Source organism: Staurois parvus, unplaced genomic scaffold, assembly GCF_062004578.1.
Source record: "Staurois parvus isolate SC_StPar_1 unplaced genomic scaffold, SC_StPar_1.0 ptg000036l, whole genome shotgun sequence".
NCBI classification, from domain to species: Eukaryota; Metazoa; Chordata; class Amphibia; order Anura; family Ranidae; genus Staurois; species Staurois parvus.
The window spans coordinates 134,783-149,727 of NW_028317832.1; the positions used below are offsets into that span (position 1 = coordinate 134,783).

The following is a 14,945-nucleotide window of genomic DNA, read 5'->3' on the forward strand; positions in this document are numbered from 1 at the left end:
TGTCTTTCCCCGCCCTCTGTATAAAACATGTTGTTTGTGTACAATAAAAGTTGTTGGCTTCTGTCTTAAGAAGAGCTGGGTGCTGTCTTTTTCCTGAGGGATTTCAGGGTGTGGTCCGTGGATGGTGTTCGGACAGGGGAAGCTGTAGTATAACAGAAAAACTCAGTGCGGTCTGGGTTCCGTTTCCGTTACACTTGTCTATATGTTCATTTGCAAAGTTCAAACGATGATTTTTGTGGTGAGGACGTAGAAGAGGTTTTCTTCTGATGACTCTTCCATGAAGACCATATTTGTACAAGTATCTCTTTATAGTGGAATAGTGTACCACAACTCCAGTGTCTGCCAGATCTTTCTGGAGGGATCGTTCAGTCAAACGTGGGTTTTGAATTGTTTTTCTCACAATCCTGCGAGCTGTTCTGTCTGATATTTTTCTTGGTCTTCCAGATCTTGCTTTAACTTCCACTGTTCCTGATGACTGCCATTTGTTAATTACATTCCAAACAGAGGATATTGACATCTGAAAACGCTTTGCTATCTTCTTATAGCCTTCTCCAGCTTTGTGAGCGTCAACTATTTTCAGTTTCAGTTTTCTAGACAACTGTTTAGAAGAACCCATGGTGCTGATTGTTGGGGCAAGGTCAGATGAGTCTGGGCATTAAAAACCTTTGAGATTGACATCACCTGGTCTTCCCAGACAATGATTGAGAACAATCCATGACACTGGCAGGTCTCAGCTTGGCAAAGGGGGCAGTGCATGCTATAAATTCTGCAGGGTGCCCAAACTTTTGCAGACGCCATTTTTTTGTTTTCTGTTATTTTGAAAGTGTAAATGATGGAAATAAAATCTAACTTTTGTTGAAATATTATAAGAATGTCTAATCTGTAATTTGATGCCTTTTGGAGATTTTTCTATCTTTCCTTGGCTTCTTTATGCACATTAATACAAATTTTTAGCTGGGGTGCCCAAACTTTCGATCCCCACTGTAAGTGCCTGGTAGGCAAGTGGTTAAGGACCCCACTGGCACCTTTTGGGGGGGTAACCGAAATTGACAGGTACCAGCTCCCACTTCTGCTGCAATCACCTAGGTGATCAGAAGCGGAGGTTGTCCTCCCCCCTCCCTCCCTGTAGTCTTCTGGGACACATGAAAGGTCCTAGAAGACTACAGGACCATTCACAAAGCACAGAGATACTCGCACATGCTCAGTGGGCACCCGGATGTGAAGCTGCAAACTGTCACAGCTGGGTGCCCACACTGAAGATGCCGGCACTGGAAACACAGGGCGGCCAGTGAAACGGGCTGTGGGGAGGACACCACGAGATCGAGGGACAGGTAAGTGCCCATCTTTTAAAAGTCAGCAGCTATAGTTTTTACAGCTGCTGACTTTTATTTTTTTTATTTTCACTGGAACTCCACTTTAATGTATGAAGATATTATTTGTACTGTACAAATTACAACCTGTACGTTACCTCTAAGGGTTGTACCCCTTCTGACTTACTGTTGGTGAGTCCTGCAATCACATTGTTATCAGCTCCTTGTAAAACTATTATCTCTTTCCAATAAAATCTATGAACAAGAGAAGATATGGACCCCACAATTCCTCTATATACTCCACAATTCTCCCATGTGGACACCTCGTAAGTGGTTCTCCAGTATAGACTCCCAGTTTGGGGAACTGATATAGAAGAAGCCGTCAGCTAGAATCACACTCACTACTCTACAGTATGGTGAAGACCAAGGAGGCCTAGCAATACCAAATGTTAGACTTTATTTTATAGCTGCCCAACTTCAACATCTTACCAGGTGGGACTTAGTAGACACATTAGATCCCATCCATCGATTGCTACTTCCATCAGATACAGACTTCACATCACTCTCTGTCAGGGCTCCAGGTATGACCAGAGATGTGTGGACTGACACAGGGAAACGCAGGCTCAAGGATGGTGTAAAAGTAATATAATTTATTTAAGGTTACACAATACACAGAACACAGCGCAAAACCAAACCTTAAGCTAGTCCCACTATGTGTGGGAACACAAGCATAGTCAGGCAGGCCGGGTCGGTAACTATCAGGCAGGTAGGTACAGGAGGAGCAGGCAGAGAGTAGTCATGTAAAGAGCCAGGGGTCAGTGCAGGAGACAGTCAACAGGATCAGGATCAAAGCAGGCACAGATAACAAGATACAGGGGCTCATGGGAAACATACATCAAGGCACTGATCACAGGCCCGGCCATTCCTTAAATACACCTCCTGCAATCAGCCTCAGGTGATGGCCGATTGCAGGAGTGAGTCTCTGGTTGCTGAGAGCACCCGCTGGCAAGCCCTGGTACTGCAGCCCACAAGGCAGGTGAGTCCCATCACCATTGGCAAGTCCATTCCTGACACTCTCACACTTGTTAATGGGCTTCAGATGGCACCAGTGGGAAAGGCATGATCTCTCATATATTTATTCCAGTCTTTTGACTCTTGCCGAAGACTTATAGAAAGAAATGGGAAACAGAGAAAATAAGAGAGAGTGGTGGGAGGTGATTGTGACCTCCATACCTCTCATCTCTCTGTCCTCTTCACAGAAACTCAGTCATTTCTTTGCATAGAGCTTTCAGGACTCCAGCTCAATTGTTCAGCTAGGACAGGAGGGATTTCCCCTTATGACCCCAATTGTAGCGGTGATGTCGGGGATTTGATACACATGTTTTGGAGATGTCCAAAATCATTCAAAAAGTGGAACAATATGACCAGTATTATAATGTTGGTATTCAATATTCCTCGGGTGTGCCTCTTGGTGTCAATAGAGGAGGAATTATTTACACCTCCTCCATTTACAAGTCATATAGCAATAGTGAGGCTGCTTGACCATAAAAAATTGATCGGTGTCAGCTATCTATGTATGTACTGGGGGGAGTTACTTGCCGTGTACAGCTGAATTGTTCTAGGCTGTTTCTTCTTTTCTCTGTTCATTTGTTTATAAAAGGTAAAAGTGACACCATAGACAAAGCAAGTTATTGTTCTGTATGATCTGTAACAGTGCCACAACCGCCTATACGTGAGAATGTATGACTCCATTGTCTGGGCTGAATGTTGGGAATACTGTGCGCACTTAGAAACTTTCTAAATAAACTCTATTTGATTACAAAAATACTGTAGATAATGCTGTACATATTCTTTCTATTCATAAGATATATTTAGTAATGAACATTAAAAATAGAAAGCAACTTTATGTAGCCCTTTATATAGAATTCTAATTGTTTTTCGTTCTGTACAGGTGGATTGATGAGCCAAGTTTTCGGTCATGTTGGTCTTCATGAATACAGCTGAGTCACATGGAAAACAAGACATATGGTTGTCTTAATTGACTGAAAGTCTTTATTGCAGCTCACTGGAGGATTCACACGGGATACAAGTCATATCTGTGTTCTAAAAGTCATGGTTTGGATCCTCTTCCACATTGATCCAGCAGGAGAAAAGTAATTTCAGTGTTCTGGAAGTGACAATGGCTTTACACTAAAGTCCAAACCACGTATACATAAGAGGAGTCATTTCATACTACTTCTTGTTTGGAGATTTTACAATGGAGAGAAAATATATCACACATCAGAAGGTTCACAATGGAGGGAAGTCATATCATTGTTCTGACTGTGGCAAAACTTTTACACGTGAGAGAGACCTTATAGTACACCAAAGAGTTCACACTGGAGAGAAGCCATATCGGTGTTCTGAATGTGATAAAGCTTTTACACAGAAGTCACATCTTATCAGACACCAGATTGTTCACACTGGAGAGAAGTCATATCAGTGTTCTGAATGTGGCAAAGCTTTTACACAGAAGTCCTATCTTATCACACATCAGAGGATTCACACTGGAGAGAAGTCATATCAGTGTTCTGAATGTGATAAAGCTTTTACACGGAAGTCATATCTTATCACACATCAGAGGATTCACACTGGAGAGAAGTCATATCAGTGTTCTGAATGTGATAAAGCTTTTACAGTAAAGTCAGATCTTATCAGACACCAGAGGATTCACACTGGAGAGAAGCCATATCAGTGTTCTGAATGTGATAAAGCTTTTACACTGAAGTCAAATCTTATCACACACCAGAGGATTCACACTGGAGAGAATCCAAATCAGTGTTCTGAATGTGATAAAGCTTTTACACATAAGTTAGATCTTATCAGACACCAGAGGATTCACACTAGAGAGCAGCCATATCAGTGTTCTGAATGTGATAAAGCTTTTACACGGAAGTCAAGTCTTATCACACACCAGAGGATTCACACTGGAGAGAAGTCATATCAGTGTTCTGAATGTGATAAAGCTTTTACTCAGAAGTCACATCTTATCAGACACCAGAGGATTCACACTGGAGAGAAGTCATATCAGTGTTCTGAATGTGATAAAGCTTTTACACGGAAGTCAGATCTTATCAGACACCAGAGGATTCACACTGGAGAAAAGCCATATCAGTGTTCTGAATGTGATAAAGCTTTTACACAGAAGTCATATCTTATCACACACCAGAGGCTTCACACTGGAGAGAAGCCATATCAGTGTTCTGAATGTGATAAAGCTTTTACAGTGAAGTCACATCTTATCACACACCAGAGGATTCACACTGGAGAGAAGTCATTTTAATGCTCTCCATGTGACAAAACTTTTACAGTTAATGCCGGTCTAATCTATCACCAGAGGATTCACAAATCTCAGCATAGATTAAATACTGGACGAAAAGAGATATTTAAAAAGTTTCAGGTGTCACAAGTTAGTTCCACATCCCCAATGTCATCCCACAACCTAGAGAAGAAGGGAGAAGATAAAATGTTACCTTAAAAGAAACAAACTAAAATCTGTGCAAACTGGAATGTAATGATCGGATGAACTGAGTTTAGTGCTTATGTCCATCAATACACAACTAGAAGGGATTTGAATATTTTATCTTTTGACAATTTGTTTAAGATAAGCATCAATAACTGAACAGCTTCCCTCATGATTCTCATTCTTTAGCTTTTTTTATGGAGCTTTGACTGAACATGTAATGCATTTTCATGATTCACCAACTGAGTTGGGTTTCCATGCATTTTCCTCATTTCTGGATCCTGAGGTAATACATGACCAACACTGCCTCAGTACCAGAGACTAGGATGGGGTCTATTGTCATCTTACCAAGTCTCTGAAGCCTCAGTGGGAGAGTCCATTCCAGGTTCTTCTGACTATTGATACATCATCAGCCAGGCTTGAGGTCTCCAGCTAAGCCCACCTTGGCCACTCCTCCCATTACATGTTCCATCTCCTCTCCCATTATCAATGCCTTCTTTCCACATTTCATCTCCTCTCATTATTATTATTATACAGGATTTATATATCACCAACAGTTTGCTCAGCGCTTTACAATATAACGGGAGACAATACAGTTAAATACAAGAGGGATAGGAGGGCCCTGCTCCTCAGAGCTTACAGTCTAGGAGGGAGGGGCTAGTGGTACAAAAGGTACTAACTGTGGGGGATGGACTGGTTGGAAGAGTAAAAGATTCCATTATTAGCTGAGGGCAGGATAGGCTTCCCTGAAAAGAGAGGATTTCAGAGATTGCCTAAAAGTGAGCAGAGTAGGCGATAGTCTGATAAATTGGGGTAGAGAGTTCCAGAGGATGGGGGAAGCTCTGGAGAAGTCCTGGAGATGAGCATGGGAGGAGGAGACAAGGGAGCTAGAGAGCAGGAGGTTGTGCGAGGAGCGGAGAGTACGGTTTGGGTGATATTTGGAGACAATATTGGTGATGTAATTTGGTGCAGAGTTATAAATGACTTTATATGTTATTGTTAATGTTTTGAATTTTTTTTTTTATTCCAAAAAAGTTTTATTGAAATATGAAAGGCTTAACAAATCATATACAGATACGGATCACAGTCCGCGAATGTACCTCTTACATGTTCTCCCGTAATGCAAACGGGACCAAGACATGGAATTAAATTGTAGATCATCCTGAAACAAAGTCCTACAATAAAGCAGATGCATAATATGTAACAGTAGAAATAATGATAACAGTATGTGATTTAGAGAAGTACGCTGCACACTAGTCCACTGTGTAGGGAGATCTCGGATAACAGGACTGTGAAGAGTAAGACAAAAGTGTCATTTCAAGGTATATACGTCCAATGTATCCGTATCCGAAAAATGTAGGTTAGTTTTGTAGATAACCGTCACACCTGTACATGTATGAATACTCTGTTCCTTATGAAATATATGATTAAATAGAGTATGAAAAAGGTGTGAGAGAAAGAAAAGAGCACGTAAATGGAAGAGGAATATGAAAAGTAATATCATAATGGGGTGAGGGGGGAGCACAAAAAACAAATATATAGGGAAGAGGGGAAGGAAGAGAAAAAAAAAGGGGGGGGAAGGATGAGGTTTATGATTAAGTAAGTGCAACCAAACCAGTCACATCAATAAGCAACGGCCAAACTGACACAGATTCTATCTTTAATTTAGGATACGGTTCGGTTAGACTCCATCTATGGAGTTATTCCTGAGGTGAAAGCTTTCAAGGTTTTCCGTATCTCCAAATCTCTTCTTGTTCATTCCTTCATTAAACCACGATAAGTATTAGTAGTTTGGAACAACAAGCCCAAGTCTTCCTGAATCTCTCGGGGTGTTCCTTTGCCACTGAGATCAGCTCCTCCATTTCTGCGATCCTGACGATCCTAAGAAGCCACTCTCGCACGGTGGGAACATGGTCTGATCGCCAATGAACAGGAATACACTGCTTTTCCGCGTTTATCATATGTAAGGCAAGCGACTTACGATAAGTCCTTACAGGAAGTGAGGAGTGATGGAGTAAGAATTGTGCTGGGGTAAAGTCTAGGGTGTATGTAGTTACTTGTGCGATTATGTCCAGAACTTTTCTCCAGAAGGGCTGCAGCAGCGGACATTCCCACCATATATGTAGAAGTGTACCTGTTGCCTGGTAACATCTCCAGCATAAATCCGGAACGTTAGGATCAAATCTATGAATCACATACGGAACTCTGTACCATCTGGAAATTAATTTATAGTTGCTTTCTTGTGTAGAGACACATATGGAACCTTTATGCATGTGGTCATAAATGTGGTCCCAGTCCTCTGGTGACATTGGAAGTTGTAGATCACGCATCCAGGCCTCACAGGTCTTCCGAGATTGAGATGTATTGGCACTTTCAAGATAGGAATAAAGCTTGGATATCACATGCCTCTGGGGGAAGTCTGTAAAGCAGAGTTTCTCAAATGGAGTAAGTAGCCTTGAATAATCCTTTAGATGTGGGGAGTTTCGTAAAAAGTGGTGGATTTGTCTATACATCCAAGGCGTTAGTGTAAGGGATGGCCACGCCTTTGTAACGTCTTCTCTAGATAAGAGCTTAGTATCTTTGAAGAATTGACGTACTGTTAGATTATCTTCACGGTTATATCCGGCGAGAAAGGTCGGAGACATCCCTGGTAGAAAGTCCGGATTCATTTTGATCGGAGTTAGAGGGCTCGGAGAGGACGGAAGTTCTTTTTTCTGGAACAACTGAGAGCTACAGCATAAAGTGGGACCTATAAGAGGGTGTTCCCAAAACTCAGAAGGAATGTGAGAGGTTTTCAGCCAAGGGGAGGTGGCAAGCGGTATCTTTGAGAAATCAGCCTCCACACCAACCCAAACCTTACGAATGTGGTTCGTGGTCCAATCTACTATTCTAGCTAGGTGACGAGACCTGTAGTAACGGGTAATATCCGGCAATCCAATACCTCCACTCTTCTTGGGCATAGTAAGTTGGGTAAAGCTAATTCTTGGGCATTTATTATACCAAAGAAAGGAGGTACAGAGCGTTCTATATGATTTAAACAAGAAGTTTGGTAACTGAATTGGTATAATCTGCAGTAGATATAGTATTCTAGGGAGCACGTTCATCTTAAGTATAGCTGCTCTACCAAACCAGGAGAACCAAGGTTTATTCCATGTCTGAAGGTCTTTGGTGATGTCACATAAGAGGGGCAAAAAAGTTTTGGCATAGAGTTCCGTAAGGTGGGTTGGCAATTGGATTCCCAAATAAGTGATAGCCTCAGACTGCCAGGTATAAGGAAAATTTGATTTTGCTTGTCTAATCATGTCTGGAGGTAATGAGACATTAAGAGCTTGGGATTTAGAAAAGTTGATTTTCAAGTTGGCCAAATACTGAAATAATTTGAAATCGTGTAGCAAATAAGGTAACGTGATATGTGGGTCTGTTAGAAAAAGTATGTCATCGGCAATGGTGTGTGCAGAGATATGTACAATGTGTAGTGTGATTGATGTTTTCCTACATAACTGCACCCAACCCTTGCAATTGCTCATGTATACTGGAACTGGGGGCTTTAAAATGTGTTTTGTGTGTTTTTTCATTTACAGTGTGTTACTTTACACTTTTCTTTCTCTGAACTTTATTATTGCCATATAGGGGGTTAATAGCCTCGCATGTGATAACATATTGCTGGTCACAGGTCCTCTTTAAAGAAACACAAGAGGTCTATCAGACCCCTAATGTCACCTCTGGTCCCCAAAAAAGATAGTCAAGCACAAATCATGTTTGATCAGCTCCTTGAAGACACGAATGTACATCTGCCAAATCTGTATCTGAGTAGACCATAGAAGCAGCATTAGAAAGAAATGTGAGCATGGCTTCAGTCAGGCGATGGTCCTGGTGGTCATGGTCTTGTTCTCCTTCAGGTCCTCTCACCTTGTAGATGGTGACATGGACTTGCTGTGTGGGAATGAGCAGGAGGGGCTCAGGGTTCTCTTGTACTCAATCAGCTTGTTATGGATAAAATATGAAAGTGTCTTCTGGGAAGTTACAGGGATTTGGATGTTTAGAGGGTTACATAAGTGGGCGGGGCTGGTATTGAGGGGTGTGTCATATGTTAATCAGTTTATTAGCATAGATTATATAAATTGTATAACTAGATCCTTGAAATGTAAACAATCTATCTCTTTCCTTCTGTAGTTAAAGTGTCACATATATATGATGAATAAAGTTGGATGATATTTTCACCGCACAATACCGTGGTCTGGGTTCTTCTACAACACATCCCCCCAAAAATGTCCTCTTCCAGTTCTAGGAGTCTGATGGAATGGGACACAAGCTGATGGTATCTCTTAGGCCACTTGTACATGGGGGGTCCGGCCCCTGTGGGTACAATGCTGGCATTATAATACACCTGGTAGGCACAGGTACAGCGTCCAGCCCCGCTGCCTGCAGCCTGTCAAAGTCTACACTACAGCTGGACGGGGCTCAGTGTTGCACCACGTTTACCTCGTGTTTAGGGCGCTCTGTGTTCAGGGAGAAATGGCCTCCATCCTGATCAGACAAAGCATAGAGCAGATGTAGGCCGGTGCAGTCTGCTTCTTCCACTGTAGGTGGCGCCCGACCAGAGTGACATCCCAGCCTGGAGAGGAAGTCAGGGGACACTTGGCTTCTCTGGGGTTTCCCGGTTCCTGGAGACGGCGTGGAATGAAGGGGTCCATGGAGTCCTGGGGACATTTTTACATATTTTTTTTATTTCTTGTTTACACCTTTTAAAAATCATTTTATTCCTGAAGATCACTAAACCCCAAATCTGATGTATTCTTTGATAGCAGACACCCTATATAATCCAATGTTGGGAGTTGTCATTTTCTATGTTACATGATATTAGCACAACAGTTTATGAAAGGCAACATTTCAGGAACAATATAGTAACGTTTATTTCTGAGCACATAAATGCAATTCATGACCTATTTTCTGGTGAAATATAAAAGATGAGGTTGTGCCGAGGAAATGGGATTCCCAACATGTCAAGCCGTAACACTGTGTGCACTTGGAACGCTTTAATAGCCCCTCCAGGTCATCAGTATAGAGTTACACAGGAGCACTGGTGCTCCAATCATTGCTCTCCCTGTGGCGTGTGCGCTGATATGTAACGTGTGTGGGGATCACTGTGTTCCTATGTATACACCCCAATGTGCGTGTTTTTGTAGGTGTGTGTGGGGGGAGGGGGGCTCTAACATTTTTACAATATTAAAAAAAATGTGTCTCTTTCTATGCTTCAAACTTTATTTATTTTGTCCATAACTTGTATTGCTATCATGTAGGGGACCAATAGCCTCCTATGTGATGGCATATAGGTGACAGGTTCTCTTTATGGAGACCCCCGGGGTATATTAGACTGTAGATGTCTCCTGTCTACTCCACTGCAGATGATGGAACACAGACCGCCTTCCATCAGCTTCTTCCCCCGACACTGATCCCGGAGAATGACAGCTCCAGTCCAGGAAGTGATGTCATCCACGTCATACATGTCACTTCCTGGTCTGTGTACAGGAGGTCCACTGAGCTCCCGCCACCCTTCCCAGTGACACCCACCATGACAGGACCATGCTCTGCTGTCCGGTGGTGGGGTCAGGGCACATTGCAGCAATGTTCATGGAAGTAACAGGCGGATTCACAGCCATTTGTATCACTTCCACATGAAATCAGACTTTACTAAAGTCCTCACACTCCCGGCTGTATAGTGGTGGGGAATGCGCAAAAAATAACAAATCTGTAGCATTGTTAAAAATCCAAATCCCCAGCAAGTGGCTGCAGGTTCATATTTTACCACCCCCTGTTGGATTTTAGACACATATAATACTTCTTTTAGTGTCTTGAGGCGATTATGAATGAAAGAGCCGTCGAAATAAAAATAAAGTGTGATTTTATTCTATCACACAATGGTGTAAAATAACAATGTAAAGCGTATCATGAACAGTTCCATGTAGATAAAACTACTGTAGAAATATCAAGCTGAAGTTTAAAGAAAAAGTCACCATTTTTAGTTATTGAAGTCCGGCCATGTGCCGTTCTGTCTTTTATGTTCTTGTCCTTCTCATGCTCTACTTGTCCTTCGAGACTTTGTGAAGAAGCCGGAAATAGATGGAAGTGATGATATTTGTCTTGCAGCACGCACCTGTTGTTTTCTCAGAACGTCCTAGACATGTATGTGTGTGTGTCAGAGTGTCGGTGTTAGCGTGTGTGTGAGCTCCCGTCCTCTGTCCCTTATATGCAGAATGAGTGTGTCATAGCGAGAGATTCGTAATACCTTGTATGGCATAGAAGGGAGGGGACGACACTCACATAATGGTATTGATGGACAGGAACATATGGATGCTGATGTACATAATATTGTAAGCCGATGATGTAACCTCAGCTATTCATATTTAAATGATAATATAACTTCAATGTATAATCACTAATCTATATATGTATCAATATTAGAAACGTATACTAAATACACACAGATACTATAAAAATACATAATGGAATAGTAAATCTATAATGAGTCCTCCTAATACCCTTGACATATACTAGAGACTTCTAACCAGCTATGCCTAAATATAGTCTTCAGCTGGTTTAGCTGGTCTAGTTAACTTACCCATATTTACTGTCTCAGCTAACTTACCCATATTTACTGTCTCAGCTAACTTACCCATATTTACTGTCTCAGCTAACTTACCCATATTTACTGTCTCAGCTAACTTACCCATATTTACTGTCTCAGCTAACTTACCCATATTTACTGCCTCAGCTAACTTACCCGTATTTACTGTCTCAGCTAACTTACCCGTATTTACTGTCTCAGCTAACTTACCCGTATTTACTGTCTCAGCTAACTTACCCGTATTTACTGTCTCAGCTAACTTACCCATATTTACTGTCTCAGCTAACTTACCCATATTTACTGTCTCAGCTAACTTACCCATATTTACTGCCTCAGCTAACTTACCCGTATTTACTGTCTCAGCTAACTTACCCGTATTTACTGTCTCAGCTAACTTACCCGTATTTACTGTCTCAGCTAACTTACCCGTATTTACTGTCTCAGCTAACTTACCCATATTTACTGTCTCAGCTAACTTACCCATATTTACTGTCTCAGCTAACTTACCCATATTTACTGTCTCAGCTTAACTTATTCCTATTTTTCAGTCTCAGTTATGTCTGAAGAATTGTAATACTACCATTTGTCAAAAGACCATTCACACATATTAATATTAATTATGATTAATCATAAAAACCAAATATTTTGCAAGCTTGCCATCAATATAAGTGCCGAATCATAATTTTGATTTCTAATAAATCCCCCTTATTATGTTTAGTCCATAATTAATTTTTAACCAATTCACACTTCATTCATGGCCCATACACACTGCCTTATTCCAAATGATCGTACATATTCTTCATAACTGGACCAACCAAAAATAACTTTCCTTCAAAACTCTATACCTTATCTTCAGTTTTTCTTACTATAAAAATTCTTAATCATAATGTTAATTTTAAATGATATATGATAATAATAATATAATAATAATAATTAAATGATGTAATAATAATTAATGTAGTATATTTCCATATTTGAATAATATTTTAACTCTCCGGAAATATACTTTCCATTCTAAAATGTGTCATAAGTTTCTATTGCTCATACAAGAGTAATATGTTTCTTAACCTTTTAACAAAAGATATTCTATTAACTGGAATAAGTCTGTGAAGTATTAGCTAAAAAATATTCAGTATATGAATATGTAAAAAATAAAAAATAATAATAATATTATTATCCTAATATGGATGTAAGTATCAGAATAAAAGGATCATTAAAATGTATATGTGACCTATCACAATATTTTCAATAATAAATGATGTTATCACTAATAATAAATAGATTTCCTCTTGATGAATCTTTTCTTCATGTAATGTCTATAAAATATCTTCTTTAAGTTCTGTAAAGTAGAAACATTTTTGTTGAACGTGATAAATCAGTCACAAGTGTGAAGTATTAAGCTCCTGTTCAATCTTCTTCCCATATGAAGATCTCTTCTTTAACGTCCAAATTCCTTCACGTTGGCTTGTAGGAGATTGTTACGCTTCATGTTTGATTTTAGATGCCATTTCTGTAAAGAAATGCAGTATCATTACTTTGGCACAAACATTACATTATTCTTGCACCTTTTTCAACAAATATGAAAGATTATGGAACAATCGGTTTATGAGGTTGGAACACATATTGTGAAGTAACATTACTTCCTATTTCCTTTTACAGAAAACTTCTATATATCAATCAAAATACTGTCCTAATCCTGTATAAAAGTACCTAAACTAGAATACAAAAGTAGTGTGATATTTAGGTATGACAGGACGCAATATTTCATCATAGGTCATGACCGCAAAACCCCGTTTTACTAAACAAAGAAAGGTTTTGTATCACCCCAGAGATGACAAAGGATTATGCCTTTGTTCTCATCCCTATAATATTAGAAATATGCGTAGCTGTTTTCTGTGCTGATGTCATTATTCTGGTGTTAGAGTGTTCTTCAGCAATACATGTGTTGCTGTGAATGTGAGGTAGAGACTTGTCTGATACAGCTGTACCTATCACAATGTGTTTGGCTAACAGTGCTCTTATCCACTGAGGATACTTTTCACCACATTCTCTGAATGTATCTTCCTCAAGAATTCTTCTTAGTGAACTGTCAGGAGACTGTAATATGATACTGTGTGACTTCACTGTGCTTTCTGATGCTTTGATTGCATAAAAGACACTCAACAGTTGTTGTGCCTCTGATGTAAAAGTTTTTTCCAATGGTGATAAATCTCTGGAGAAGTAACTAATTAGTCTCTCATTACCTTCTTTTAATTGAGACAAAGTTACTGAAATTGCATTATCAGATACATGAGTTTTCACAACAAAAGGAGCATTGGAACAAACCTCAATTGTACCTAATGCTGGCGCATTCTGCAAATCCTTTTTCAACACTTTTAAAGCATTATTCTCATTTGGACCCCATTGGTCAACTAAGTTATTTTTACTCTTCAAAAGATGATATAATGGCTTAACTTTCTCTGCGAAACCATGTATAAACTCTTTGCAATGATTTATGTTTTTCAAAAATTGTTGCAATGCTTTATGAGTTGTAGGAACTGGAATGGCAGTGAGAGCTCTGACTGTTTCCTGCAATAATTGTCTCTTCCCTTGACTAATCTGCATGTGAAAGCATTTCACCTGACTTTTCATCAGCTGAACTCTTTCCGGGTTTAATTTTAGGCCTGCATCCTGTAACAACATAAATAACTCAGACAAAAGAGTAATATGTTCGTTAACATTCTGCGTACTTAGCATAATTGTATTTACCTGCTGAAAAATGCATTCTGGCCTTGAAAATGTTGATAGAATTTTTGCTATGGATTCATGGACTACACCATCACTGATGTCTAAACCAGCTACTAATCGAGTGAATGCATAGGTCTCTTTCTGAAACTTGAAAGCTAACTTGTATTGACAACTTTTAGCTAAGGGGATCGAAAAATGACTGTTATCGATTTCCAAAACAGAAAACACTTTGGATTCGGCCTTTAAATGTAACTTGATATTAGAATGATCAGGAACAACTGCTTTGTTATTTGTGATATGTTTCTTCAGTGTCCTGAAGTCAACTGACAAAGAATATGAATTGTCAGCATTTTTGATAGGCCAAATACAGTTTTTTTTACCACTGATTGTGTTTTCTTTAAAATGCCAAGTTGTACAAACTCTTGAATAATGGCAGAAAGTGGTCCTATTGATTCTTGTGGTAACTCATACTGATTAAGGGGTATAGGATCTTTTCCCTCAATATTCAATTCTGTATTTTTCAATGTTCCTATGTCATTTTTAAATTTTGACCACAAACTTGGAAAACGTTGTACCAATTCTTTTAAAGCACAATTACCATCAGTATCGGGCCATCTTTGTGCTGTAGACATTTTAGAGTTGAAACCAACATCACTGTATATAGAAGGATCCATTAACATTGATTTGGGCCTAGATGGATTCCTCCAAATAACTTTGGTCATAATATCAATAATCCACTTCTGCTTATTGATAAAATCAATGCCAAGAATATTCTCGGTGG

The 14,945-nt window shown here is 39.8% G+C and overlaps 1 protein-coding gene across 1 annotated transcript; it reads left to right on the forward strand.

Moving 5' to 3' along the window:
• Nucleotides 1-3,316: 3,316 nt before the first annotated feature.
• LOC149470598 (uncharacterized) lies at nt 3,317-9,040 on the forward strand. Its single transcript, XM_089662094.1, has one exon. It carries the CDS (start codon nt 3,568-3,570, stop codon nt 4,630-4,632), a length of 1,065 nt encoding a protein of 354 aa, XP_089518220.1. The 5' UTR covers nt 3,317-3,567; the 3' UTR covers nt 4,633-9,040.
• The last annotated feature ends 5,905 nt before the right edge of the window (nt 9,041-14,945 follow it).

Excerpts from the sequence above, each read along its gene's own strand:
- LOC149470598 (XM_089662094.1), top strand. The coding sequence starts at position 3,568 with ATGGAGAGAAAATATATCACACATCAGAAGGTTCACAATGGAGGGAAG.